This window comes from Hypomesus nipponensis, chromosome 14 (assembly GCF_054491055.1).
Source record: "Hypomesus nipponensis isolate SF chromosome 14, ASM5449105v1, whole genome shotgun sequence".
Classification (NCBI taxonomy): Eukaryota; Metazoa; Chordata; class Actinopteri; order Osmeriformes; family Osmeridae; genus Hypomesus; species Hypomesus nipponensis.
This window is the reverse complement of record NC_140374.1, coordinates 5,478,637-5,505,504: the sequence shown is the minus strand read 5'-3', so window position 1 is coordinate 5,505,504 and position 26,868 is coordinate 5,478,637. Positions and strand designations below refer to the sequence as shown.

Here is a 26,868-nt window from a genome sequence, read left to right as displayed (position 1 = left end):
CTGAGCCTGCTTTTTAAGAGAAAGTAACATATGTATAAATGGACAGGATAGAGAGGGGAGGGGAAGAGATATAGAAGTGAGACTGAAAGGAACTGAGTGAGATACAGTGATTGTCTGTGAGGGGAGGGGAGGGGAGGGGAGGGGAGGGGAGGGGAGGGGAGGGGAGGGGAGGGGAGGGGAGGGGAGGGGAGGGGAGGGGAGGGGAGGGGAGGGGAGGGGAGGGGAGGGGAGGGGAGGGGAGGGGAGGGGAGGGGGGCAGAGGCAGAGGCAGAGGCAGAGGGAAAGGGAGAAAGCTGGAGAAATACCGACCAATCGCGACGGAGAGATGAAACAATAAGTATCGACAGGTATCTCTGTGACAGGTATCTCTGTGTTCTCCATTGTGCAGCTGAATCTTGTTTTTCCCTGTCGTGTTTGACAAGTGTTTTTGTTGGAATCAGCGATGGATATTTTAGCTGTCTAGTGACATTTATTCCTATGAAGCCTGCTCTTCTATGATTCTATTATGATTCTGGCGTTCAGTTTGTGTTGGTGTCTGTAGTGTTCTAGTGTAGACGACCTCCTCCTATCAGTCACTCCCATACGGTTTACATTCAGAGAGAACTCCTCCACGATCTCAAAGAGGAGGACAGGGGAGGGGGGGAGGTAAAGAAGAAGGAGGTATGGGAAATGAAGGACTGTGTTGAGGTCTGAGGTTAGGGGACAGGTTTAGGTTATGGGTGGAGGGGCAGTGCGACAGGGGAATGGGTTCCAGTGGATGAAAACTTCCCGGAACCGCAGCTACTGTAGCGCTCTCACTTGACCGCCACCCCACAATGTTCATTGCCGTTAACCAAAAGAGCCCAAGTGTTTGCATGTCTTGACGCAGCCAATGACAGGACTAGGTTCATGTTGTACTGACCAATGAGAATGTCCATTCACCCACTCAGCTTTCGAGATCGTTGTAGATCAACCACAGCCCAGCTAAAACCCAACCACATGTGGAACCCAACCGCAACCTACAGTAGATCAAACGCAATGCAACCCCAATCGAAGACATCCAACTCTTACCTAACCACATTTGAACCACAACCTTTACCTCCCTGGACCTCAACGCAACCACAATCAGACAGCCACCCTGAAAGCACAATGTAAATGGATGAATATTGTAATTCTAAAGATATATATATCATATATATATAAACATTTGAAGGCATTAGAAATGATGAAAAACAGAAGCTATTGACGTTTTACATGTAAAAGGTTGAATTATTTAGGAGTCACTGATCTTTGTTGACCTGTAGAGGGCGTCATCTCCCCCCTCACCCTCTTTTCTCAGATGATGACAGACTGATAGCCTGTTGTGTTGACAAAGCCGGAACGCCTCTTTCACTGACTGTTGAGGCAGTAATAACCCCCTCTCCTTCAGTCAGGGACAGTAATATCTACCTGCCTACCTGCCCAGGTCACCCCTCACCCCCTCGCAGAAAACAGGAACGTGTGGATCCTGATTGGTTTACAAGAGGGGAGACAGTTCTGAGATCTGGGCTACCCTGAGCAACACTGCGATGCAGACCCAGATAACACTCTGTCTGCCAGACCATCAACAGGGAGAACAGAGATGAATCTAGACAGGGTGATAGGATAGAAATACCTCAACTAGACACGGCAATAGTATAGAAATACCACCATAACACAGGGTAGTAGTATAGAAATACTACGACTACACAGGAAGACAGTATAGAAATATCACAACTAGACGGTATGATATTATAGAAACACTCCAACTAGACAGGACGACCCACAAACAGTGATTCCAGTATTTTTCTTTCCTGAAAGAGACCTGGTGTGTGTCAGGCTGGCTCTCTGTGTTCTGCTGGGCTTGGTTCAGTGTGTGTGGGGTCTAATGTTCCTTCACCCGACCTTCAACATTCCTGGCTGTTCCCTGACTGTGCTAGCTACTGTTTTCTATCCTTCACTGAGTGCATGATCTAGCTGAATGTCCAGTAACAGGTTTGCCGTAGTCTTTAGCTATGCTACTGTATGGGTTTGGTGCATTTCTTATGTTTATTTTCTAGTATTATTCCTATAAAGGAGACAAAATAAATATATAAATATACATATATAGAAAATGGCAGAATGAACCTTCACTTTTAAGGCAATGTTTATGAAATAACACTTCTGCTCACGTATGTTTCAGTAACAAGGCGTTCTCTGTTGAGACTTATTGCAGGGATGCAAGTATTCTATTTCGTCTTCAATCTTTGTTGAAGTTCTAGACCATGTAGAGTGATGCGATTCAATAAAACAAATGAGACAAACTCATGTACATTTTTCTATGAGAATCCCCACACACTTGCATACACACCCGTCGAAAATAATAGGTCGCAGTTTCATATAAAAACATGTTGTTTATTCCGAGATACAGTGTTATGCAGAGTGGTGTCTATATACATAACAAACAAGGTTATAAGCCTGGCTTAGTGTGTGTTGCCATAGACAACCAAGATCAACGTGACACACATGCCATGTTATGCAGTTGCCAGGAGACAACACTTTACCGTAGCACCAATCATCAGTATAAAAACATCAGAATTACATAGTTCACAGAAAACGCCAAACGGTATCATGATCACGTATTATGAACCTGATCTTCATCACGGTATGGCTTGAAATAGGGAGCTTCTTCCCTCCAACCGAATGTTCCAGCACATCTTCACAAGGGTGGTCGCTGTGGTAACCAGTCGTTCACAGTTCAGGGATGGCCCTCGTGGTAACAGGCGGTTGTCCGGGGGCGACGGATTATTATTATTTTTATTTTGCAATTACAATCTAAATTGTCCGGATGATGCGCCAGCTGTTGCCAGGTTGGTCAGACGTGGTGGAGGAGCTGCATGATGGCGGTGGTGGTGCTCTGGCCGAAGATGAAGGCCCCGCAGAGCAGGGTGACGGATCCCCAGGAGGTCAGGGTAAGGCGAGTCCACCAGGACACCGGCTCCGACTGCATGGCGAAGATCAGACACAGACCTGTGGGGGCGGGCTGTCACTCAACATGTCCAACACACTCCAGCAGGTGGTGTGTGTGTGGGCGTGCTAACAGGCAGTGTCTGTCTGTGTGTGTGTGTGTGTGTCTGTCTGTCTGTGTGTGTGTGCGCGGTGTGAGAGGGACTTTCTGAGCCACCTGGGAAGATGAAGATGAAGAAGGCGCTGATCCCTCCGATGACGATGATGACCTTGCTGATGTCGGGTACGAACATGGCGATCAGCATCGTCACGGTGATCCACGCCACCGTCAGGCCGTACCTGCAACGACTCTCAAACGCCTCGGTCACCACGGCGACACGCCGTCGCAGGGTTAGCAGGGGTGCCTGGATGACTGATCTGGGAGAGGGTCAAACCACACACACAGTCTGACAATCTACATTCCTATTGGTTGGCTGTGGCTCAGGAGGTCGAGCGGGTCATCAGGGTTGGTGGTTTGATTCCCATTTCCTCCTGTCAGTGTGTCAAACTGTCCTTGAGCCCAAAACTCAATTTGCTTTATATTTTCTGCCTCTCTTTCATCCATTCACACATGCACACCAATAACGCACCAATACGCTTCATTGGTGTGTGATTGTGTCTGTAAAGCGGTGAAAGACAGGCAAAAAATATAAAGTTAATTGATGACCCGTAAGGTAGAAAAGCGCTATTTAAGTGCAGTCCATGTCCACGTTTGAAGCACACACAAATCACACCTGGTTTGAGTAGAAACACTGCTCTGATTGGCTGGGAGGTGATCTGTGGGAGGAGCCAGCTGTGTGTGTTACCTGACGAGCAGCACCACTATGGGGTAGATGGTGACAATGGAGATCCCAAACAGCACTCTGGCGATGAACATCAGAACATCGTTGCCTCTGTACGACATCAGAATGTCCGCCGCCACATCCTCCCCAAATGTCAAGTACCCATAAATCCCTGCAGCAGGCCGAAAGTGTTACCATGGTGAACAGGAAGTGCTTCATCACACCATGGCCAATGTTATGTGGCAATGTCTTTCAACAAAATGAGACCTATCTCCTCCTTGCTTGGATGGAGGAACCCCTGATGGATGAGTGCAGAATGTGCATTTCCACACTAAATCCCATAACTTTAGTATTGGAGATGAGGGAGATGAGGGAGATGAGGAAACGCAAAAAGGAGACATTTCTAGATGGTTTCAACTCAGCCTACAGCAGACAGGAGAGATGTCTGGATGACGTTTGGATAAAGTACTGACCAGTGAGAGAGTAGATGATGAGGCAGATAACCATGGAAACCACAGAGATAAACACCCAATGGGAGAGCTTCTTGTTCTCCATGCTGCTGTAGATGGTGATGCTAGCCTCGTGGCACTGAAAATAAAGTAAATAAACAGGAAGTGACCAGGAAGAACAGAGGAAGTACACAACCGGCTTCTTCCTTCCGAACCCTGAGCGTAGACTCACCTGGAAGCCAAAGCAGATACTGGGAATTACACTGAACATGGAGGCCCAGGAACTGATGCTGCGTGCACACACACACACACACACGGACACACACACACACGCACACACGCACACACACACGGACACACACACACACGCACACACACACACACACACATAAATAAGAGTAAAAGAGTTTAGTCTTTTTGAGACAGTCTTTTATCATATATATGATTTGACCTTCTAGGCAACAACCGTCTTTACAAAAATATACCTGTCAGTCGCTCCTAACATTTAAACCATTTAATATCCTCACATTCAGAAGGAGTGCAGGAGGAGACGAGAATACAATGAGAAGAGGACAAGGGGATAGGAGGGGAGAGGACAGGAGAGGTGAGGAGAACCGAATACAAGAGGAAACAAGACAAGAAAAGAGGAGAGGGAAGATATTTACCCACCCACTGCTGTAACCTGAGACATTTTGTGCTGGTCTGGTGTGGTACTTAATTATGATGGCGACAGTCAGGTAGGTGGCAGCCAGGGTCCCTAACACACTGGAGAGGGTGGTTGGCAAGAGGTGGAGGGGAGGAGGACGAGAGGAAAAGGAGGAGTGGTGGAGGTGAGGTGGAGGGGAGGAGGACGAGAGGAAGAGGAGGAGAGGTGGAGGGGAGGAGGACGAGAGGAAGAGGAGGAGAGGTGGAGGGGAGGAGGACAAGAGGAAGAGGAGGAGAGGTGGAGGGGAGGAGGACGAGAGGAAGAGGAGGAGAGGTGGAGGTGAGGTGGAGGGGAGGAGGACGAGAGGAAGAGGAGGAGAGGTGGAGGGGAGGAGGACAAGAGGAAGAGGAGGAGAGGTGGAGGGGAGGAGGACCAGAGGAAGAGAAGGAGAGGTGGAGGGGAGGAGGACGAGAGGAAGAGGAGGAGGGAGGGAGGGAGGGAGGGAGGGAGGGAGGGAGGGAGGGAGGGAGGGAGGGAGGGAGGGAGGGAGGGAGGGAGGGAGGGAGGGAGGGAGGGAGGGAGGGAGGGAGGGAGGGAGGGAGGGAGGGAGGGAGGGAGGAAAGTAGGAGGGGGGAGAAGGGGAGGAGGAGAAGAGGGTGAAGGAAGGGTGGAGGGAAGAGGGGGAGAGAAGACAGAAGTTAGGATACTTGAGGGGGTTCTCGATTTGACTTTCACGACACAATGAAACGACTGGAGTGTTCTCATGCATAATTCCCAATGCACACGACCTCACCCTTCTGTAGACAGAGCGAGCTAAATAGACCGTAGCACAGAGCGTGGCTCGATGTGTGCACGTGAGCGTGCGTGTCCTGACCTGATGTACTTCTGGAAGCTGATCTCTTTGGGGATGGAGAGGGGGAGGACGAGGAAGACACAGAGCAGGGTGAGGGCGAGGCGCTGGTCGGTGTACCAGAGATGCGGCATGTCAGCCTCCGGACGTCTGGTCACCAGCTCGTACAGGGAAGCACACACTGACACACACACACACACACACACACAAAAGGCTACGATCACTCAGATGTACTGCTCAAGGATGTCTTGGAGTGTTCATCTACTACCATGCGTGTCTGGTGTGTGTGGGGCGTGTGTTGTGTGGCCTTACGTTTCTCCAGCTGGTCCTCCACGATGATCAGGAAGGCCACGGAGATGGCGAACAGGTTGAAGATGAACACCACGTTACACATCTGGCCAATCGCAGGGCCGCAGATGCCCCGTACTACGCCCTGATAGGTCGTCTGGCCACTGATGGAGGAGGAGTATCCCAGGATGACCAGCCCACTGATCAGGAAGACCATGCATACCTGGGGAGGGGGAGGGGAGGGGGTGGAAGAGGGGTCATAGTAACAGATAGGTTTAATGAAAAACCTATGATGAAAAGCTTGGAAATCAACAGAAGGGAACGAGTGCCCACGGGACAGGGTTAATTCTTACCCTGTTCTAGGAGAAAATTGTTTCCTGTGGATTTTCGCAACGACTTTAATCTAGCCAACCAGGTTTTCGCGACACTATCACGTTTGACCTCAAACAATGATCACTGTCAGTTCGAACTTCCAGTAACGACTGGTCTCTTATACATGCTCATCTATTTCCGCTCACACTTATTGTACAGTAGATTTTCACATGAATCCGTGTGTACACGCAATCCATGTCTATAGCACATCATCCCACAAGTATTTTAAACACCAGACACATCATATACAAGCATTCTAGTTTACTTGACCAACTTGAGCATCTCTCATCTCTCTCCAGGTGCCGAGTTATCTCTCAACAGAGGCAATAAAGCATGACCTCAGGCTAACCGCAATTTTATCTCGCTTGAATCACAAACCATTTCCACCGCGACGGCGGCGCGGATCCCTCCCGCACGCTCGAAAGCCCAGGGGAAGTTAAGTAGACCGGCGCCCAGGGCAGACTTCAGCATGATGAAGATCGCACCCAGCGAGCTGAGCCGAGGGCTGCCAGAATCTAACGTGGGCTTGGCCAGCAGGCTGATGCTCTCTCTCGCCAACTCTTCCATGCTCCGGCGGGCAGACTGGCTCCCGACAAACTCTTGGAGAAACTTCTGTGGTTTTCAATAATCAATGTGACCTTACGAGGGGAGGGAGAAAAGGGCAGGAGAGAGGGGGGGGGAAAGGTAACGTAAGCAGGGATCGGAGAGGGGAAGGAAGGAGGAGTTGATACGAGTGTCTTCCAAGTTTCCAAACCAATCGGGCCATGAACCGTGTAGCATCACTTGATTCCGGACCACCGAGGTGTAGACAGTATCATAGACAAGGTTTAATACTCATCCGTTATTTAGTCTAATTGTTCTAATAAACTGTCACAATGTGGGTTTGTCAAGAAATGGTGGAGGTCTGGTTTTGTTGTAGAGGAGTTTCTGGTTGACTGTCACATCCAGGGATTTCAGCCGTACCGGGAGAGGGGGAGATTTGGGTACCAGGGTTGGAATGCCTTGGCTGAACGTCACCTCCAGGGATATCAAGCAGAGATGGGTGGAAGAATAGGGGGGGAGCACGGAGCGGAATGCCAAGTCTGTCTGTCCTCGCTAGGACGAGAGGGAGGCTGGTGATTGGTTGGCGGCTGTCCTGGTGTCTGGGAACAAGGGCATGTGACAGCGTTTAGTAGGAACGATTTTTAAATCCCATCAGCACACAGGGTTGTGTGTGTATGCGTGTGTGTGAGAGACAGAGGTGTATATATAGGCTAAACCAATGAGAACACGAATAATGAATAGCAAAAACAGTCCAGAGTCCTCCTCTGTTCCGTTTCATCGACGGTGCGTATACATCCGAGGACACTTTTGCTTGCGAGTCTCCTTCCGTCTCCTCAGCTTAAAATGAAAGTGCAAATTTGTGACCACTCACGCAGGCTGGACACACACGGCTGGACGAGATTCATCCTCTGAGCCAAGGCCATCGTGCCCGTTAGCAGAGCCCGCCTGTGGCCGTGCTGCCGCGGTCTCAGGGTGATTAGATCCAACAGGGCGTCACACAGAGCAGCAGTGACAGATTCACAGGCTGGCTAGCCAGGGGGAGGAAGGCGACTGGCCCATTAGCAGGGATCAGCCAGGGGGTCCTCTCACAGCCCCCCTTCCCCCCCTGCCAGTTTCTCTCACCTTCCAGAGTATTAATCCACTTCACATCACCTTCACATCCTTGGGAATGACGTCCGGAGTATTCGTCTACCTGCCAACTCTGGAATGGAATTAGTCCAGCTCATAGACCCACTGGCGGCTTTCAGAAGGGGGAGGAGTGTGTGTGCGAGGTGTGTGTGTGTGTGTGTGTGTGAGAGAAAGTGTGAGTGGGAGTACTCCAGGTACAACAGAACAGACTCCAGAATGAAGCTTTATTGAGGAGATAATGCAACAGCACAGTAGATAAGTCTTCTGACCCCCCCCCCAGGTCAGCACGCCTGACCAACAATCAGCATCATCAGAATTATAAAATATAAAAACGAGAGACAAACCAAACAGCCCATGACGATGAAAAAGTGCAGATAACAGTTAGAATCAGTCCAAGTAACTTAATCAGATCACACACCTCAGTAAGTGTGTGTAGGTGTGTACATGTGTGTGTGTGTGTGTGTGTAGGTATGTTTGGATTTAATTTAATAAATATAAAAGTCTGGGGCTGAACTCCAGTCCAACTCTATTTGGTCAGATGAACGATGCCTTTAGAGGACCAGAGAGAAAACAGGATGAAGGAGAAGGACTGTGCGTCCATTGTTCATTATAGCCTCTCCTCTAACCAACCTCTCTGCTGTCTCTCTCTGCTGTCTCTCTCTCTGTCTGTCTCTCTGTCTGTCTCTCTGTCTGTCTCTCTCTGTCTCTCTCTGTCTCTCTCTGTCTCTCTCTGCCCAGTCGGCATGCCAGGGTCAGGGGTCACGCTCAGGGCAGGATGATCCCTCCAGACCCCAACCGCCGTGGCATTCCACAATCTCCTGCCGTGGCCCCGGAATCTTCCAGATCCTGGGTCCTCAGGGTTCTAGAAGGATCAGACAGTGGGGCTCTTGGCGGTGCTGAGAGTCAGGCTCTGCTGGAGGTACGTGGGCCGCTTGACGCGCGGTTTCCTGCGTTTGGGCTTGGACTTGGCCTTGGTCAGCTGGACCACAAAGAAGGACAGGACCACCATGGCCCCCAGGAAGGCAAACACAGGGATGGTCTGGCCCACGTCCTGGTTATAGCGGCCTGGCATGATACCTGACAGGGGAAGAGGGGAAGGGGTCAGAGGGCAAGGGGTCAGAGGTCAGGGGGGAAAACCTCACAGCACCAAAAAAAGGAAAAGGAAAGAAAACTATAGGTGAAAAGTGAGACATGATCTGTGTGTCTGCCAGGTGTTGTAGATAGAGAGTTAGAGTTAGATGGTTATAAGGATACATAGAAATAGATAGATAGGAAGAGAGAGAGTGAGATGGAGAGAGAGAGCGTTAGATGGACCGACAGACAGTTGAAAGGACAGACGGCTGTAGTGTTGTCCTCCAGGCTGCCTACCTCCAGGGATGTCCCAGGCTCCACTCTCCCCAGGAGAGAGAGGTCGAACCTGGGGCCGGTACGCCCTCATGTTGGGCAGCACCACCTTGTCCAGGTCCACCGACAGCAGCTTCTGGTGCTTCCAGAGGTTACTGGGACACAAACACACATATATGAACACACACACACACTTATAAACTGCATTATCTGGATGCACCCCTTTGTTAAGTAGTGTGCATTGACTGGGTAAGCTTCAAATGAATCGCCCTTTTTGGGATGGATAAAGTTGTCTGAATGTGAAGGGGTGCAGACCTGGGCGCGGTCTCGTTGAGGGGCTGGGGCTTGGCCCAGGACAGGTGGGGGCAGGCGGGGAGCGGCCGGGGCTTGGGGTCCCCCAGGTGGGCCTCTAACACCTTGGAGTAGCGGTACAGGTGGTTCCCTGGAGAGACAGAAGGGTCAGCACACAGGTTCTACTGAGTGTTGAGAGTGCGTGTGTGTGTGTGTCTCACCCTCCAGTCTCTGTGGCAGGGGCTGCTGGGAGCCGGAGGGGGAAGGGACTCTGCCCTGGGTGAGGCTGGGAGGAGTCAAGCTGTAGGAGGTGAACTGAAGCAGGGAGTCCAGGAGCCAGAAACAGTCTGAAACACAACACCATCTCATCACCTTCTGAAGGAGCTGCCAGCTCTTATTATTATCATATTTAATATATACAGTCTGGGGGCTGTAGGGGGGGTCTGGGGGCTGTAGGGGGGGTCTGGGGGCTGTAGTGGGGGGTTTGGGGTTTGGGGGCTCTAGTGGGGGGTTTGGGGGCTGTAGGGGGGGGGTTTGGGGGCTGTAGTGGGGGTTTGGGGGCTGTAGGGGGGATCTGGGGGCTGTAGTGGGGGGTTTGGGGGCTGTAGTGGGGGTTTGGGGGCTGTAGAGGGGGTCTGGGGGCTGTAGGGGGGGTCTGGGGGCTGTAGGGGGGGTCTGGGGGCTGTAAGGGGGGTTTGGGGGCTGTAATGGGGGGTTTGGGGGCTGTAATGGGGGGTTTGGGGGCTGTAGTGGGGGTCTGGGGGCTGTAGAGGGGGTCTGGGGGCTGTAGGGGGGTCTGGGGGCTGTAGGGGGGGTCCCTACCTTTCTGCCGGTGGCTGTCGTCTATACAGTTGGAGTCTCCGTAGAGGGCGATGCGACCACCCCCCTCTGAGGGGGTCTGGTACATCCCCAGGATTGGCACGCCCTCCACCACCGCTGTCTCCTGCTTCAGAACTTCCAGGCCTGCAGGGGGTGCCAGAGAAACACTGGATTAACTATTCACATGTTTGGAAAAGAGATTACACACGCTATGACATGACGCGGGTGGCAATGAGTGAGCTAGTAGATGTCTGGAGCTGTATCACTTCCTGTCCTGCGGGGGCACCAGGGAGCACAGAGCACATCCATCTCAAACACACACACACACACACACACACGTATGAATAAAATGTGCTATTATTAAAGACAGGAGAGAGAGAGAGACCGGGACAGACAAAAAACTAAAACTGCAGAAATGAGAAAAGGGAACACAGCGGCTGGTCCATCGCCATGGTAACAGTTGCCAGGTGACCTGTGGAGGAGAAGAGATGCGAGTCTCCATGGTAACCACCAGGTGTGTACCTTGGTCTTTGAGGTTCTTGGCGACTACGATGCCGTCCGCCGGGAAGCGCGCGATGCTGCAGCCCGACGCGTAGTACACTGGAGACACACACACACTTCCTGTGTCACAACGCACTGCAGCCACAGCTGGACTCGCTATTGTTCTTCTTCTTATTTTTCTGTGTGAGTGTGCATGTGTGAGTGTGTGTTTGTGCATGTGTGTGTGAGTGTGAGGTGTGTGCGTGTGAGTGTGTGCGTGCGGTGGGACAGTGTCTCACTGTCGTGGTCGGCCATGGTGAAATCTCCCTCATACAGGCCGTCGCTGAAGGCCATGCCCCAGACGGACAGCAAATCGTTCAGGGCCGGCACGTTAGCGCCCCCTGTGTCCGGCATCCACCACTGACGCGTGTTCTCATCGTAGAACTTCACCTGCTCAGAGACAAGGACCATCACTACCTTTACTGGGAGGAGGCCAGGATGGGAGGTAAACACCGCACATGCGACACACCCGGAAACCTCCCACTTGCCTTCCTCATGACAGATGTGTTGTACCAGTCGCTGAAGATGATGAGGGAGAGACCGTTCTCGATGTCTCTCCTCAGCTTGGTTATCTCCTCCGGGAAATACTCCTCCTCACTGTCTACCATCAACAAGGTGCCTGGGGTGCACACAAACACACAAACCAATGCCTTAGTTATATTAAGGATTGTTGCGGTGTGAAGGAGTGTTTTGTGCGTGAGAGAGACAGGATGTGATCTCACCATACTGGCTGGCGTCGAAGCAGGTGATTGGTGCTCCCAGAACCTCTATGAAGTATCCCATACTCCTCAGGTGCTGGTACATGTCCCTGAAGTTGGTGTGGATGTGGTCTCCGTTCCTGAAACACAAAAACACATCCCTCTCAAACTCCAGGGTGACAGCAAAGAAACGACCCAGGGAAAGGTGTAAAGATGGAGAGCGAGCTGTGTGTGTAGCGTGTGTGTGTAGCATGTGCGTGTGTGTAGCGTGTGTGTGTGTGTAGCGGAGGGGCCAGAGCCTCAGCCTCACCAGTCCAGCGGGTCGTTCTTCATGCGCAGGTTGTCTCGGGGGAAGTATCCTGGCGGGTAGCGCAGGTTGTGGTACTGGTCCCACAGGACCCTGCGGCTGCGAGGCGGCGTGGGGACGATCTTCACCTTGATGGGCAGCTTCACCGTGGAGGTCAGCTCCCCGCCCACCTTCGACTGGGAGGTCAGAGGTGACGTTAGCATCGACACTGACCAGCGACGCTAAGAGTCTCACTGCTGTACTGTAATACCATTGTACAAGCCTTGGCAAAAAAAGTATTACTTTCAAACAGTAGTACTTCAACTATTTCACTGCTTATACTAGCTTTGGGATTCCATCATAGGCAGACAGCTTAACGCAGCGTCCATAGTTACGACTCACGTCGTTCTCAGCGGGCGACGCCACTGTAACCATCACGTGACCGTGAGCGACTCCTTCCCAAGACGCTGCTTTCTTGGCAACCGAGATGGAGACCGCCAGATAGCCCGCCCACGGCCACAGCACCGGCGAATAGGAGACGGCCACGTCGATGTGGTCCCCGTTCTGGGGAAGGTAGGGCTGCCAGATTGGCTGAGAGAGTTGATTGAAAGGCACAGGGAGAGCTTGAGGGCGGGGCCGGAGACTGTTATGAGTACTGCAGAATGAGGAGTGGTTGAACACAGCTGTGTGTGTTAGGGCTGTAACGGCACACACATTGTGTGACTGTGTGTGTGTGCGTGCATGCAAATATCTGGGTGTATGTCTGTAACATGTGTGCGTGTGTGTAGATGCGTGTGAGTGTACGTGTCTGTAATATGTGTGCGTGTGAGTGTCTGTAATATGTGTGTGTGTATACCTTGTCTACGATCCTGCCGGTGACGCCCATGCCATTGAGGATGGTGACGTTGACGATGGTGGGCATGCCTCCGTAGTAGATGGGCTGAGAGCAGTAGGGCCACATGTAGGGACACTCTGTCAGGTCTATGTAGCTGGGAGAGAGACTACACACACACGCACACAAAGTCAGTTACACACCTGACCTGACACAGAAGCATGTGTGTGTTTGTGTGTGTGTGTGTGTGTGTACTTGGCCTGAGGTCTGTAGCTGTTGAGGACCTGGTGGGCTCGGATCAGGCATGTGTGTGTGTGTGTGTGTGTACCTGGCCTGAGGTCTGTAGCTGTTGAGGACCTGGTAGGCTCGGATCAGGTCCAGTTTCCCGTGGCCCTGCTCAAACATGTTGACTCCAGGCAGCCTTCGAGCCGAGGCGATCAGAGCTTGCTTCATACTGGCCGGGTTCACCAGCTCCCTGTTCTGCACCGTGCTGGAGACACAATCCCACCTTAAACACGTGTGTGTACGTGTGTGTGTGTGTTTGTGTGTGTGTGTGTGAAGGAAGAGGGAGTGGTAGCTATAAAGGAAGGGTGGTGTGATTGGAGCATCCGCTGTGACATCACTAACTGCACGAACAGCCTGTTTCAGGTCAAAAACAACTCTATACCATCAGCGCCACCACTTAATAATGATAATAATAATCTGTTTATTTATGCTTATCGTTTCTCGACCCAAAGCGCTCCAATCGTAAGGTCACAGAACACAGGGAACACAATACAACTAGGTCATACAATAACAGGCAAGTAGAACAAAAGTAAGTGCAAAGGAAGGCGCATGTCATGAGGTGTTAAGGTCATAAAACAACAACAGATGGAACACAAACTAGGTCATACGCAATCAGGCCCAGCAAGCACCACAGACCCTCCGGTCCTGCTGCTATCTGGCTGGTGGGACGGTTCCTGGTCTGATCACAAGACTTTCCCACACCCCTGGGGTCCCACACCAGCATCTGAACAGCTGTCACACTCACGGTCATCATCACAGCTGTGTCACTTCAGACCCCAGACCTGTTATTAAGCAGACCAAGCATCAAAGCCCTTTAAAGATGGGAGTCCTGTTCGTTTCTATGGACAGTGCTCCGTGGCGGATTGAGGTCCCAAAACTGAAATGCAATACCTTGGCTTCAAGCTGAGGGGGCCAAAGCTGTTCCTATAAACAAGCGTGACGCGTGTGGGAGCTGACAGCGGCGCCCTCACCTGACCAGGAGGGTGACTGCGCCCGCCACCACGGGGGACGCCACGCTGGTGCCCGACAGCGAGCGACAGCCCTCCTTCATGCCCGACCCCCGCACCCCCGAGCCGTAGGTCACGATGTCGGGCTTCACCCGGCCGTAGCCCCCCGGCAGCTCCTGGGGAGGGAAGGAGGGAAGGAGGGAAGGAATGAGTGTTTGTGCACACGGACAACAAAGTAGTCGTGAGCGAGGACGTGTGCGGGGTTTAAAATGGGGAAAAATTGTGAAATGACAAGTCATGTTCCGCCTTAAATGTGCACAAACGTATTTCTAAGTCGCAGACACGGTTAGTCATAGACAAGGGTGTGTCAGCTGTAAAAGTTGCTCCCGGCAACGTTGTGGTAAGTTTGAGTGCACGGGCAGCGGCTCTATGACATGACGAGCAAGCTCTTTCTTACCGCTGCTGGCATATAGTAGCTTCCTCAAAACAAAACGCAACACGTGCAGAAACAAGCACCAGGCTCTCTCTGTTTCTTGCACCGACTGCCAAAAGGCTTGCCGTCTCTACCTTCATCTATCCACGCCAAGCGCCATTTATCTTTGAGTCATTCATCTATGGGTAGGACATCATCCCTCAGGCTTGATGAATTAGCGCTCCATGCTTTCACCGACGACGCTAACGTGACGTATGGATCTCATTCACACTGTGTGGCCAGGACCCGCCCTGCTCTGCTTCTGATAGGCTTGGAACGTTAGTGATAAATCATTTGACTCGAAAATATGAAACCACATTTTTTTCTTCGCATGGCCGCACGCCGGACATCCGGCGCGGTGCCGGAATACTTGTAGCCCTGCGTGTGTGTGAGAGTGTGAGTGTGTGTGTGCGTGTGTGTGCGAGGCCGTACCCAGGTTGTCATCCCTCGGGAGGAGAAGCGGGCGATGTTGTCCTCAAAGTCGATCCCGCCCACCCCGATCACGTCCATCTGGTCTGCAGGGTTGTTGAGGGTGCTGCCACACATGGAGAACGCATCAGGGTTCCATTCAGAACAGAGGTGGAACCATGGGGAACCAGAGACCGGCGTCTCAGTCGTCTCCTTACCCGTACAGAGGCCCGTCGTTGCCGATGGCTGACACCATGATCACTTTGTTAGCAGTCAGCTCCCATACCTGGAACACACAGCCACACACACACGCACCACAAGCACACACACACACACATACTCTTAGGGGTGAGGCGCAGGTTTGTCTTCAAATGTGGTTGGGACAGCATTTTTATAATAACTGAGGATGTGGCCGTTAAATAGAATTTTCTTTATGAAAAGTGGGTGCATGTTTGTATAATGAACCCTGGTCCTTTACCATGACCAGAGTCACCGGTTCCTCTCAGCCAATCACCTTGTCTACGAAGGGATGGTCCATGAAGTCAGGCCCACCGATACTGAGGTTCAGAACGTCTATCCTCTTCAGGATGGCGTAGTTGAACGCGTCCAGGAACCACGAGGTGTACGACACCTGGAAACACACACACACACACACGAGTCAAACACACGGTTCAAACACACACATGGAACAGTTCTTCACACATGTGTATGTCCTGGTTTCAGAGGCTTGGTTTCTATGGTTTCCATGGCTGGGGTGTGAGAAGGGGTAGAGGTGGGGGTTAGATGACGTCTGTACCTGGTTGTTGGTGAAGACTCTGAAGATGTGCAGCTCTGAGTCGGGGGCAAAGCCCTGACACTCTCTCATGCTGGCGATCACACCCGCCACAAAGGTACCGTGACCCAGACCTGGAAACAACCAATCACAGAGCTCAAGTCACTGAAGCGACCACGGCACTGGCCGAGTCAGTCAGCATGATGTACATGGAGAGTGGCGCTCCACCAATGGCGTCCATCTCACCGTCGTCCAGTGTCTTCTCATTGGTCCAGTTGGTCCTCTCCTTGACGTTTTTGAAGTGCGGGTGTTTCTCACTGAGGCCTGTGTCAAACACCGCTACCTTCACCCCCGAACCTGTATACCACACACGCACAATTGTCGTCAACCCTCAACTAGTAATCCTGAAAGTGTCTGAAAAGTTAATGGTAGTAGGAGCCCCTCCCACCAAACAGCCAATGCCTCCCCTCCCCCCCCCCTCCCGCTGTATGTACCGGTGTGTCCCATCTGCCAGAGTACGTCAGCCTGCAGGATCTGGGCCACGTGGCGCGGAATGGCACGGAGCAGCCGCCGGCTGGAGTGGCGTCCCGTGGCGTGCCAGAAGCCCGAGGTCAGCGAAAGGCTTGTTCGGCGCAGGGGGCGGGACGACTGCCAGGACTGCCATTTCTGCGTCCAGCGCGTGGCGTTGCAGGGCACCGTCGGCTCGGCTGAGGTAAACAACAACAACAACGACATTGTCAGCATCACAGGAAGAAGTAAACATCAGCAGTATGCTCCGTCCGCTTCAGACAGCAATGACGTCGTCGGGTTGAACCCAGAGTCCAAACCTGGCAACCACACAGACCACCAGCCTGTAGGGTAGAGTACAGCAGGCATGGCAGCAGTCCATGCTGCAGGAGAATCAGGTGGTGGAGCTAACGAGGGGTCTGCAGAGGCCAGGGGGAACCAGGGGAAGGGGGGGGGGGAAGGGGGTTGGGAAGGCTTGGGGTGTGGGGGAGGGACACAGCACTCTTTCATCCCAAGCCAGATTCTGCAGGAGGGGTTGGAACCATCGAGCCTCTGAGTCCCCTCCCTTCCTTCCCCCCCCCCCCCCAGGCTGGCACACAGAGCTCTGTCTGACATGCCCTCTCCTCCCGCAACCGCACTCCCTGGTGGCTGTATGAAGCAAGAGAACTGATATCCACTGTACCACACAGCACCCCCCAAACACCAAGCCACACACACAGAAAACAGAGAACGTGAAGCATAAAATAAAAACTCTTCAACTAAAAATGGATGAACACAATCCGCAGGGGGATGCCACAAGGAGTTATCACACAACACGTGGCAAAAAAAGGGGAGTTTTGAAAGGCTTCATTATAATAGTAATAATACATTTTATTTATATATATTTAAATAATCGTAAAACAAGGACATCAGCTTGTATGACAGTATCAACAACAGGGCTGCTGACCTGGCGTGTATTTGAGCGTGCGGAACACCTTCCTCTGGGGGGTGACCCTCTTGATGTAGGGGTGGTCCTCCAGGGACTGCAGGCCGCCGGGGGACGGCTGGCGGATGTGGACCACCTCAAAGTCGCTGGGGAAGTCCGACGCCGGGTTCTGCCGCGGGACGACGCGCCAGTCGAGCGCCGGCGCCCCCCGCAGAGCGCTGCTGATGTAGAGCTGCCGCGCCTTGGCAGAGAAGTAGCCGGTGAACGCCACAATGTACTCTGGGGAGGAGAGAGGAAGGGGAGACGTCGTCACGCCTCGTCACTATATGCGCGCGCACAACACTGAACACACGAGCGAAAAAAAGACACATTCCTTTGTACGCTCTGGTTTGACGGATGGGGATGATTGAGAGAAGGTTTTGGGGACAGTTAGGAGAACGTTTTTTTAGTTTAACAGGTTACGTGGACCTGTCTGACGGGTTTAGCTGCTCATAATAAGGCATAATAGATGAGCTTAGAGACCCTGTGACCTTAGCCTGCAGGTATAATATAATACGGCAAAGTCACCAGGTTGTGGCTGGTAAACAAACATGTTCAATCTGTGTTGGAACTTCCCTCCCTCGATCACAATACCCCCAGCTCCACACCCACAGACAAGCCTCCAGCCAGACTCTCTCTGCCCTTCCTGGTGCTCCTCTAACTCACCATGCTCCACCACCTTGGTGGAGAACTCCAGTTTAACCTCCAGATGAGAGCAGTTGGATTGAAGGGCTGCTTCCGGTTCAGGGTCAAAGTTGAAGGCTTGACCCCCCGTATCCATGCCGACAGCGGGTAGGATGCCAGTCAGCAGAGCCAACAGCAGCAGCAGCCTAACAGGCCGCAGCATCACAGCCATCGTATCCTCTGTGTGTCCCTGAGGGCCCACGGCAGGCCTAAACACAACACGGCCAGGGGGTGGGGGGGCGCTCTCCACAACAGGGACAGCTTGGTTCGAGCTCTGGTAGGGCGAGGGGGCGAGCAGGTCAGGTCCGGAGCTGGGAAATGTAGTTCATTTCTTTCTACGTTTCCTCTCCATGTTTGTAGTCCAGGGTGTCAGTCAGTCATGGAGCCAGACGGATGGCGTGGACTGCATGATGACACCAGAAGCAGTGTGGAGAAGGAGGCCGGTAAGCGAAGGAGTTGTTGATGTCAGGTTCCAGTTCGCCTGCAGAAAGAAGGTTGAGTCCATATTAAAATCCATGGGACACAACAGATGAAGCAACTGTACCCTTTTCATTTCACACAGTCCCGTTGTGGAAGAGAACAGTGTGTACAGTAGGGAGGAGTAGCAACTCTGTCTAAAACTTCCCCACCAGAGGCCTGGAGTAACGCCAAACCAATTTCCCCCTCAGCTACAAAGGCCAGGCTGGGTAAGAGAGCTCAGGGTAGAAGTACAAACTACCACATCCCTCGATGCTGTTGCCAAGACCCACGATAACCTCTCCACCCACACCAGGACATCCTAAACCACTAGGATCTAACTGACTGGTCTGTCTACAAGTCAGGGTCTTTCTCCACACGTATTGGTCTGTTTTTTCGCTTTATTGACCACCCCTTCTGACTGCATACTTATCTGACCTTTTGTCTTGTCCATAGTTGTAAAGACCAGTGACCACTTGTGTCAACATGTCGCTGAGACGGCAAAGTAACGTCTACCCTTCGGCAAAGTCTAGATGAGGTGACAAAGATACCACAATAAATATGTAGCTGGCTAGATATTTTTGGTAGCACTATTTGGCAAGCGTAAGGTAAAAACCCTTCTAGCGAGATTATCTGTATCTTTACTCACTAGCACGTAAGTTGTTAATGATTGGAAAGCTGTAGATTTGCATAAAATATTTCGCCTCTTAGGTATAGAGCTAATGCAACTTGAGCGTTGTCTCTACTTTATAAGCTAACCACATGGACAACGACACATTTTACAACCGTTGTTCTTGGCCAGCCATAAAAGTATCTGGAACTGTGTATATCAAAGTGAACCGCTGGCTAGTATGTGACTATGCCGTTTATATTGATAACGACGTCTTTATCTTAATAATTGCAACGGTGCCTGATTTGTAACGTTGTAATAAACGACGACGTTGCTAGCTAAGTAACTTGTGTCTCGCTAGCTGACGTTAGCTAGCAGGCTAGCACACCTACCACCAGATATTGTTTAACATTATATTATTTACACCAACGCCACCTTACTGGCTGACGTAACTTGTTAAAAACAAATTCATGTATAACGCCAGATTTGTTAGCTACTAGCTAACAGCGGTGTCATAAACACAGCACATCTGCACAGACGACAGACTAGTTCAATATCTGTAATAGTTGGTTGGTGGTAATGGCTAGAATTACTCACCTAGCGAGCCAAAACATGACCGATTTCACAACGGTCCACTTTCCATATTCCCGTGTTTCAGTGGTATACGGATTCTTCTGGATATTAGTTTCTTAGAGAGCTAGACTGATAACTTTCTTGCTATGGCGTTAGACAACAAAAGCCTGGTTATGGCTAGCTAGCGTCTTAAGAGTTTCATTGCACGGTTGCCAGGCTTGAACATACTATGCATCCAACAAAGTCAATGGACACGTTTCATGTCTACTTCTATATGCAAATTGTCAATGTATGGCTACCAGTTTATCACTACTCCAGTCATTACCCAATTTATTCGTATAATAATTTGTTTTCACTCAGACATTTGTGATAAAAGCTAACGGTGCGTTTTCCCCTCAACCTGGCAACCCCACGAAGTTACGCTAAACCAGATGCGTAGCAGGTCTACGCTGGTCATGGCTGCATTCTTTTTACTGTGGACGAACATCTGGTGAGACATTATCACACTACTTAAAGTCTCTTGCCTCATTTATGGACATTAGAAACCCTACAAATTATCAAGTTACTGTAATTTTTTCATCGCACCCATATTCAAAAGTAGGTTTAGACAGCGAGCTAGGCATTATAACTTCATGAAAGATGGGCCACAATCTAGTAACTCGAAAAGGTAGTAACTCGAAAAGGTACCGTTTTATTGTCACACCTTGCACAAAAACGACTGAACCAATTCATTTAAAAATAGTTAATGTATAGAAAACAATGTGTTATCATTCAGACACAAAAATACACAATTTAAAATACACTGAAAAACAACTGTAATCGGAAGTGTTGAATTGGCTACTTCATCTAAGGCCATCATTTATACAAACCCTATGGATATAAAAGGAAACACTTTTACAAGGTGTTTACGTTCTTCAAAGTTGCTTACAAATACTATTTGGTTATTCACCATCCTCTCGGCACACTAAAACACTTCACCATCAGACGTTGTTGTATGACTGACTCGACAAACATTTAAGTCAAGTACTTGCTTACTTTATGGAAAGTCACTAAAGTCACAAACCAGAAAAATGAGTCCCCAGCACTCCATAGGAGAGATCCATCACTGAGACGCATATCTCTTGAAGGCAGGCTGGCCTCACCATGGCTGACACCAGGGTCTAGGTTCTCTTCTGTGTCCTTGCGTGGCCGGTACTCTGGCCTGAAGCCTGACCAGGTTGTCACAACTGACAGAAGGGTAAAAACATTCTAGGGTAGGGGCCATGAAGAACATACAGTAGTAGAGTCAGGATAGAAGAACGTTGTAGAATTGAGAGAACATTCAGGGTGATAGGAGAGGACGTTGGGTGACACAGGAGGGGAACCTTGGAGAGAGAGAGGGTGAGGTCAGCAGATGCAGATCTGTTGATTCCAGTATCTTAAAAGTTCACAATAATCCACCTGAGTAGATGACATCACAGGTCCATACTGAGGGCCCTAGCAACCAACTCTGACCAGGGCTTCTGATTGGCTTAGAACATTATAGGACAGTCATAAAAATGAAATGTTCCAATCAAACATGGACATAATGACATAATCCGGACACAATGCTACAGACAGACATGTCCACACACTTTAGAACTCTTCTACGTGTAGATCTCTGGTAGAAGTGCTGTGTTCTGAAAAGGAAACAGTCATATGATGCCCAGGGGCTAGACATCACTAAGTGTCTCAGATTAAGTGCACTGAGGTACCACCATTCTGACAGGAAAACAGTTCATTTTCGTACCTGTGGTTCTAGACCAACCTACTGTGTTTTTGTCTTCCACCGAATATCTGCATCATTTGGTCAGTGGCTGCTGGTCAGTGGCTTCACTGACCAGTACCAGGAGGTATGTAAACTAATGCTACAAACTTTGTACCATTTGTAATTTACACACTGGTGTTTGTGTTATCACCCCCAAAACATCAAGACCCGCCAAAACATCAACATCCCTCATGAACAGATCACAGAAAAAATCATTTTCAGATTGCTGGCAGCGAGTCAATCAGGACAGGAGACAGGGTTATACAAGGGTTATATCATCTAATAAATAATAGTCGTTTGGCCTTTGTTGACATCATGTGGTAGCAGAGTATTCTGGTGAGCCTGCCCTCTGGAGGCAGGCTGGAAGCTCCACAGTCAACGTTCTCAGAGTTGTAACAGCCAGAGGAAATTCACAGCAAGATCATCAGGAATGAAAAGGCAGAGAACAAGATTCTCGCCCATCTTCCTAAAACTTCGTCACCCAGAATTCTGTTCAACAGATCCGTTTGGATGGACAGCTTCAAGTGACCATGGTAACGGAGACAACAACAGTCAATATAGTAATGTCGACAATAATAAATAAATACGAAGAGCACTCAAGTAGAGGAGAGAAGAGAGGAGGGTGTGGGGGGGGGCAGTTAGACAGGAGGAGGTAGAGGAATGGAAAGGACAGGAGAGGAAGATGATGTTTACGATGAATATGTTCTATGCTGATTACTGCCTCATTGGCTCTGTGGTATAAGATGGATGGACATGTGGATGGAGGGACAGTAGCTGGACTAGGTGGTCTTCTGGTTCAGGCCTGTGTGGGTTAAGTGCCGGCCTGCAGACCAGCCCGGCCTGGCTCAGCCATTGTACTGCTGCTGGTAGCGGCGGTTGAGTTCCCGGAGCTCCTTCTCGCGGGCCCGCCGGGCCTTGTTGGACTTGGTGGAGCGGCTGGAGCGAGTGGATTGGGCCGACTTGGTGCTGTGGCAGCGCGAGGACGCCCTCTTCAGGAGGTTCTGGGAGATGGAGCGCTGCAGGTTTTTCATGGAGGACGAGGCGGCCATGCTGACCACCCAGGGGTGCTTCAGCGCCTGGCCGGCCGTCAGACGCTCGCTGGGGTCCACCGTCAACACCCGCTCGATGAAGTCCTTGGCCAGGTTGGACACGCTGGGCCAGGGCTGGGGAGGGCAGGAGATGGGAGGGTTAAGGCAGTGGTTCCCAGCCCTGGTCCTCAGGGACCCCCTCTCCTACATGTTTTAGATGTTTTCTGGCTACAACACAAATGATTTAAATAAATGGGTCGTTATCGAGCTCAGCAGAAGCCCGCTGACGACCATTCATTATGGAATCAGGTGCGCTGGAGCAGGGAAATATCTATAACATGCAGGACAATGGACCCTGAGGATCAGAGTTGGGAGCCACTGGGGTAAGGGACAGACACAGTTGTTGATACTTCTTCAAACCACATCGCATCGATCCTTTGAATTGGGTGATGTGGATCAGAATCAGATCTGCAACTCGTGGAACACACACAGGGGGGCAGCAGGGAGCAGATACTAACCTCCACCCCGAGCATGATTCACTCCCTCCATCCTCCCCTGATTCCTCTTTACCCCACAACAGGTAAATCTCTGTTACACTCCAAACATACATGACACCTTTACATGATGGATCTACGGTTGGATAATACTCAGCATCCCCCAAGCCAGGGCGGCTGAAAACATGATTAGATTCTAGGCTGGAGCCGTAAATCTAGACTGCAGTTATGACAACCACGCACACACACTCTCACTCTCACTCTCTCTCCCAGTCTGCCCAGGGAATGAAGCTCCTCAATAAAGCCTGCTTAAAACTTACAGTTTACAAGACTGGCTAGACCTGTAGGCTATTTGTGAAGACAGTGCTTGGGGGAAGGAAAGTGTGTGGATGGGGTGGGTATGAGTGAAGGGTAGTTTGGGGGTAGGGGTGTGGATGGATGGAGTGGGTAGGAGTGAAGCGTAGTTTAGGGAGGGTTAGTCTTACCTCTCCAGAGAAACTGTATTTGCCTTTGAGGATCTGTCGGTAAAGCCTCATGCGGTTGTCGTCCTCGAAGGGCATGGTCCCGCTGAGCAGGATGTAGGAGATCACTCCCAGTGCCCACATGTCCACAGCGTTGGTATAGGGTTTCCTCACCAGGATCTCAGGGGCAATGTACTCAGGCGTGCCACACGTGGTCTTCATCAGACACTCGTCGCCCTTCTTCCTGGTGGAGGCCAGGCCAAAGTCAGTGATCATGATCTTGCTGTCTGCCCCCGGGTGGTAGTACAGTAGGTTCTCGGGCTTCAGGTCGCGGTGGGTGATGCCCAGGGTGTGGAGGTACTTGACCCCGTCCAGCACCATCTGCAGGACGCGCGTGGCGTCACGCTCCGTGAAGGAACCACGGGCGATGATACGGTCAAACAGCTCCCCGCCGGTGGCCAGCTCCATCACCATGTACACGCGGTCGGCCGTCTCGAACACCTCCATCAGCTGGATGATGTTGGTGTGGCGCACGCGGCGGAGCACGCAAAGCTCCGACTCGCACACCTCGCGGCCCTCGCGGTAGCGCGTCTCGATCAGCTTGATGGCGTACGGCTGCCTGGTGCTCTTGTGCTCCACCCTCACCACCCGGCTGAAGCTGCCGCGGCCTATCAGAGCCTTGATGTCGTACTTGGCCGTGACCCGGGGGTCAAACTTGGCTCGGTACCTGGCGACCTTGTTCCGACGGGGGTCTGCCCCTGATTCGGATTGGTCCTTGGCCGCGGGGGTCTGGGACAATGGAAAGGCAGCCTGGGCGTGGTGCTGGGGGGAGGGGGAGGAGCCCATCTTACTGGCAGAGGCGGTTCGGGTGCCGTCGCCCCTGATGAAGTGCTTGTAGATGTCAGTGTGGGTCTGGGTCTGGGCCGGGTCGGCCTGCTTCACCAAGTCCAGCTGAACGTTCCCTGGTGGTTCAGGGAGGACCTTGCTTGTCCGGCAACCCATCACCTCACCTGTACATCCTCACCTCCCACCTTTCCTCCTCCCCTCACCTCACTTCTACTCCCAACACCTCCTCTCACCTCACCTCCCCTCTCTCCTCCTCACACTTCCTCTCCTCCCAACTCCTCCCTCCTGTTCAGCCAAAGAGTGCCAACCACACAGCAGTTCTCACAGCCTGGGTCAGTGGGACACAGCAGTCCCAAACTACAGCTCCCAGCACGGACACCCAGCCTTGTACTGAAGCAGGTGGTAGACTGGCTGGGTCAAAAACTCTGGGAAGAATTGGAAAAGTATGTTTTAGTGTGCCTCCGTGTCTTTTTCAACGTTGTTGACACTGTTTATATGTAGGTACTTATGTATCATTATTCCATTATAATGGAAATATGTCTTGTAAACGTCAAACTGATAAGCCAGTCGATAATCTTCAATGTATTCCAAGTTTAGGCTAACTGTTCAGTGGCAATTATGTTGCAGCAACAGTGCAATAGACACAATCATCAGTTTTTGGTAACTTTTTTTGTCGGCCATGATTGTAGCAAGCTGCTGGCTACATTCTTCTGTGATATGAACAAAAACGGTGAGCTCTAAATAGTAGCGAAGGGTAGTTTAGCTAATAGCTAGCTGCCCTTATTTATTAACTTTGTTAACTTTTAATTAATGTATAAGTTTGACCACCACCGTTAGTTCAAAGCCATTCCATGACATGTTGTTTTTTCTCTAAAAGGACATTTGACCCTGTCACCCTAACTGCGCTGATTACCATGGGACAAAGCACAGTTCAAGTAAAAACCCTCCGTATCCTGGCGTTAAACGAACCCAAATCCCATGTATTCTTACCTTCTCTTCAAGTTCGCGAGGTAATCGGTAAGATAACTGGTTACAAACGACGGCGGGGGGAACAAGGCAGGACTCCGCGGCTTGCCAACGACAGCCTCCTCCTCACCCCACTCTCAGCTGTTCTCTCCATTTTCTGGTTCGGACTTTACAAACTTAAATCAAGTTGGCAAAATAACACTTATCTACCCCGCCAGTGTCGGATAACATCTTGGACCAATTAATATAGTCTGTCTTTTAATTTAAAGCCTGTAAAATGAACAAAACCGTAGTAAGAAAAGATAAGTAATCCGGCCGTCGCTCCCCTCTCTGAACGGTGTTTTTGAGCAGGACCACCTTTTTTCCCTGCAAACTTCTTTTGTCGGAACGACCTCCTCGGCTTGTCGACCCCACACACGCCTTACCAGCACGTCGTGAGATCACTTCCTGGATACAATAAAAGTTCCTTACCAACGCACTGATTTCCCCCCAAAAAGTGTCAAAAAAATCATAATTAAAGTTTTCACACTGGTTTGCAAGATCGTTTTGTTCCAAAAGTCACGTCAATCTTCACACGAAAACTAGACCACAAGTAAATAAGCCCAGGTAAAAAGTGACAACAATACTTTTTTTATAAGCCTTCTATTTAGTCGTGATCTATGCACGTAGCGGATAGACGGCTTTGGCCTACTACATTGACGGGACGGGACAACACTTGCAGAACGCAGACATTGCGATGCTCCTGGAACTACCGCAGGATGGCGCCATTTGCTAGATGTAGCCCACATTATGCGAATTCATATGCAGCATTTGGTATTAAAACACTGCAGAGACAAGCTGAACTTGAAAAGTGATGTAAAGTGAAAGGAACACGAATATTGTCTCTTAGTGTATTTCCCTGAAACGTTCTTGGTGTCTTGGGTCTTGGTGTTGGTCCAAAAGGAATCTATGACGCATGCTCAGTCACTGTTAGTGTCAGCGCCTGAGGTGCATTGGAATGAATGGTGAGACATCTTTACTGTCCCATTTTCTCAACTCTTCCTTTCGGCTACAGACACAAAAAGAAACAATGGAAAAGTGTACAGAATGAGGAATGACAGAGGGCTGAAGAGAAGAGAAGGGGAACAGAGAACAGAGAGAGACAGATTTTTTTTAAAAGAGTGAAAGATTGAGAAAGAGAAGTTTGAGTGGTTTGTCTGTTCCTCTCTGCAGAGGTCCTGGTAAATGACAGAATAGCTTTGGTCTGATGTTCATGATTGACTAGTCCTGTCTTAATGATTCAAATCCTTTACACAGTCTCTTCACTAGTATTGACACTGTGTTCTTTTCTCTCCACTCCATTCCATTCCAGTCCACCCCCCCCCCCCCCATCTGTCTCCCTTTCCCCTCTCTGAAAGGTCAATATCATCTGTTAAATCTAGATTTGCTGACTGCTGCATTATTTATCAACTTGGAGAAAGAAACTGCCTATTAAAAGCTCAACTGACTTGTCGCTGTCTCCATTATTCTCCTGATAATGGGCCGTCCTATGAGTGTGTGTGTTGGCGGAACATGGGCTCAAGGGACAGTAGGGTTGGAATGCTATCTTCTGTCAGATCCTCTGCTCATTGTGGCATGTTACCATTTCAGCTCTCATCCTTTCCTCTGGAACTGGCTGGAAAGTTTTAGCTGCCAGATGCCATGTCCTGATTGGCTGCTGGCATACTGGCAGACAGACAGACAGACATACAGGGTCAAACAACACAATATGAAAAAGTAC

The 26,868-nt window shown here is 50.7% G+C and overlaps 3 protein-coding genes across 5 annotated transcripts; all 3 read right to left on the bottom strand.

Moving 5' to 3' along the window:
* Nucleotides 1-2,401: 2,401 nt before the first annotated feature.
* Nucleotides 2,402-6,936, bottom strand: slc38a8a (solute carrier family 38 member 8a). 2 transcript variants are annotated; one of them, XM_084672635.1, is made up of 9 exons: nucleotides 6,748-6,936; nucleotides 6,022-6,220; nucleotides 5,734-5,890; nucleotides 4,883-4,978; nucleotides 4,446-4,503; nucleotides 4,238-4,352; nucleotides 3,789-3,936; nucleotides 3,161-3,360; nucleotides 2,402-3,006 (listed from the first exon to the last, which is right to left on the bottom strand). In XM_084672635.1, exons 1-9 carry the CDS (start codon nucleotides 6,934-6,936, stop codon nucleotides 2,852-2,854), a joined length of 1,317 nt encoding a protein of 438 aa, XP_084528761.1. In that variant the 3' UTR covers nucleotides 2,402-2,851. The 2 variants fall into 2 exon arrangements, with proteins under 2 accessions (XP_084528761.1, XP_084528762.1); XM_084672636.1 differs by having other exon boundaries at nucleotides 4,446-4,497.
* Nucleotides 6,937-8,250: 1,314 nt separating this feature from the next.
* Nucleotides 8,251-19,769, bottom strand: mbtps1 (membrane-bound transcription factor peptidase, site 1). 2 transcript variants are annotated; one of them, XM_084671881.1, is made up of 24 exons: nucleotides 19,553-19,769; nucleotides 18,784-18,874; nucleotides 17,872-18,370; nucleotides 17,188-17,445; nucleotides 16,229-16,441; nucleotides 15,981-16,091; nucleotides 15,759-15,868; nucleotides 15,477-15,593; nucleotides 15,181-15,248; nucleotides 14,987-15,089; nucleotides 14,107-14,258; nucleotides 13,179-13,340; nucleotides 12,875-13,019; nucleotides 12,421-12,609; nucleotides 12,043-12,215; nucleotides 11,757-11,872; nucleotides 11,523-11,653; nucleotides 11,274-11,424; nucleotides 11,017-11,094; nucleotides 10,498-10,638; nucleotides 9,897-10,022; nucleotides 9,700-9,826; nucleotides 9,409-9,539; nucleotides 8,251-9,117 (listed from the first exon to the last, which is right to left on the bottom strand). In XM_084671881.1, the coding sequence occupies exons 3-24, from the start codon at nucleotides 18,059-18,061 to the stop codon at nucleotides 8,912-8,914; spliced, it is 3,198 nt and encodes a 1,065-aa protein (XP_084528007.1). In that variant the 5' UTR covers nucleotides 18,062-18,370; nucleotides 18,784-18,874; nucleotides 19,553-19,769; the 3' UTR covers nucleotides 8,251-8,911. The 2 variants fall into 2 exon arrangements, with proteins under 2 accessions (XP_084528007.1, XP_084528006.1); XM_084671880.1 differs by lacking the exon at nucleotides 18,784-18,874.
* A 430-nt stretch (nucleotides 19,770-20,199) lies between these two features.
* On the bottom strand, nucleotides 20,200-25,491 carry pskh1 (protein serine kinase H1). Its single transcript, XM_084671882.1, has 3 exons — nucleotides 25,134-25,491; nucleotides 23,322-24,568; nucleotides 20,200-22,477 (listed from the first exon to the last, which is right to left on the bottom strand). The coding sequence occupies exons 2-3, from the start codon at nucleotides 24,297-24,299 to the stop codon at nucleotides 22,160-22,162; spliced, it is 1,296 nt and encodes a 431-aa protein (XP_084528008.1). The 5' UTR covers nucleotides 24,300-24,568; nucleotides 25,134-25,491; the 3' UTR covers nucleotides 20,200-22,159.
* Nucleotides 25,492-26,868: the final 1,377 nt, after the last annotated feature.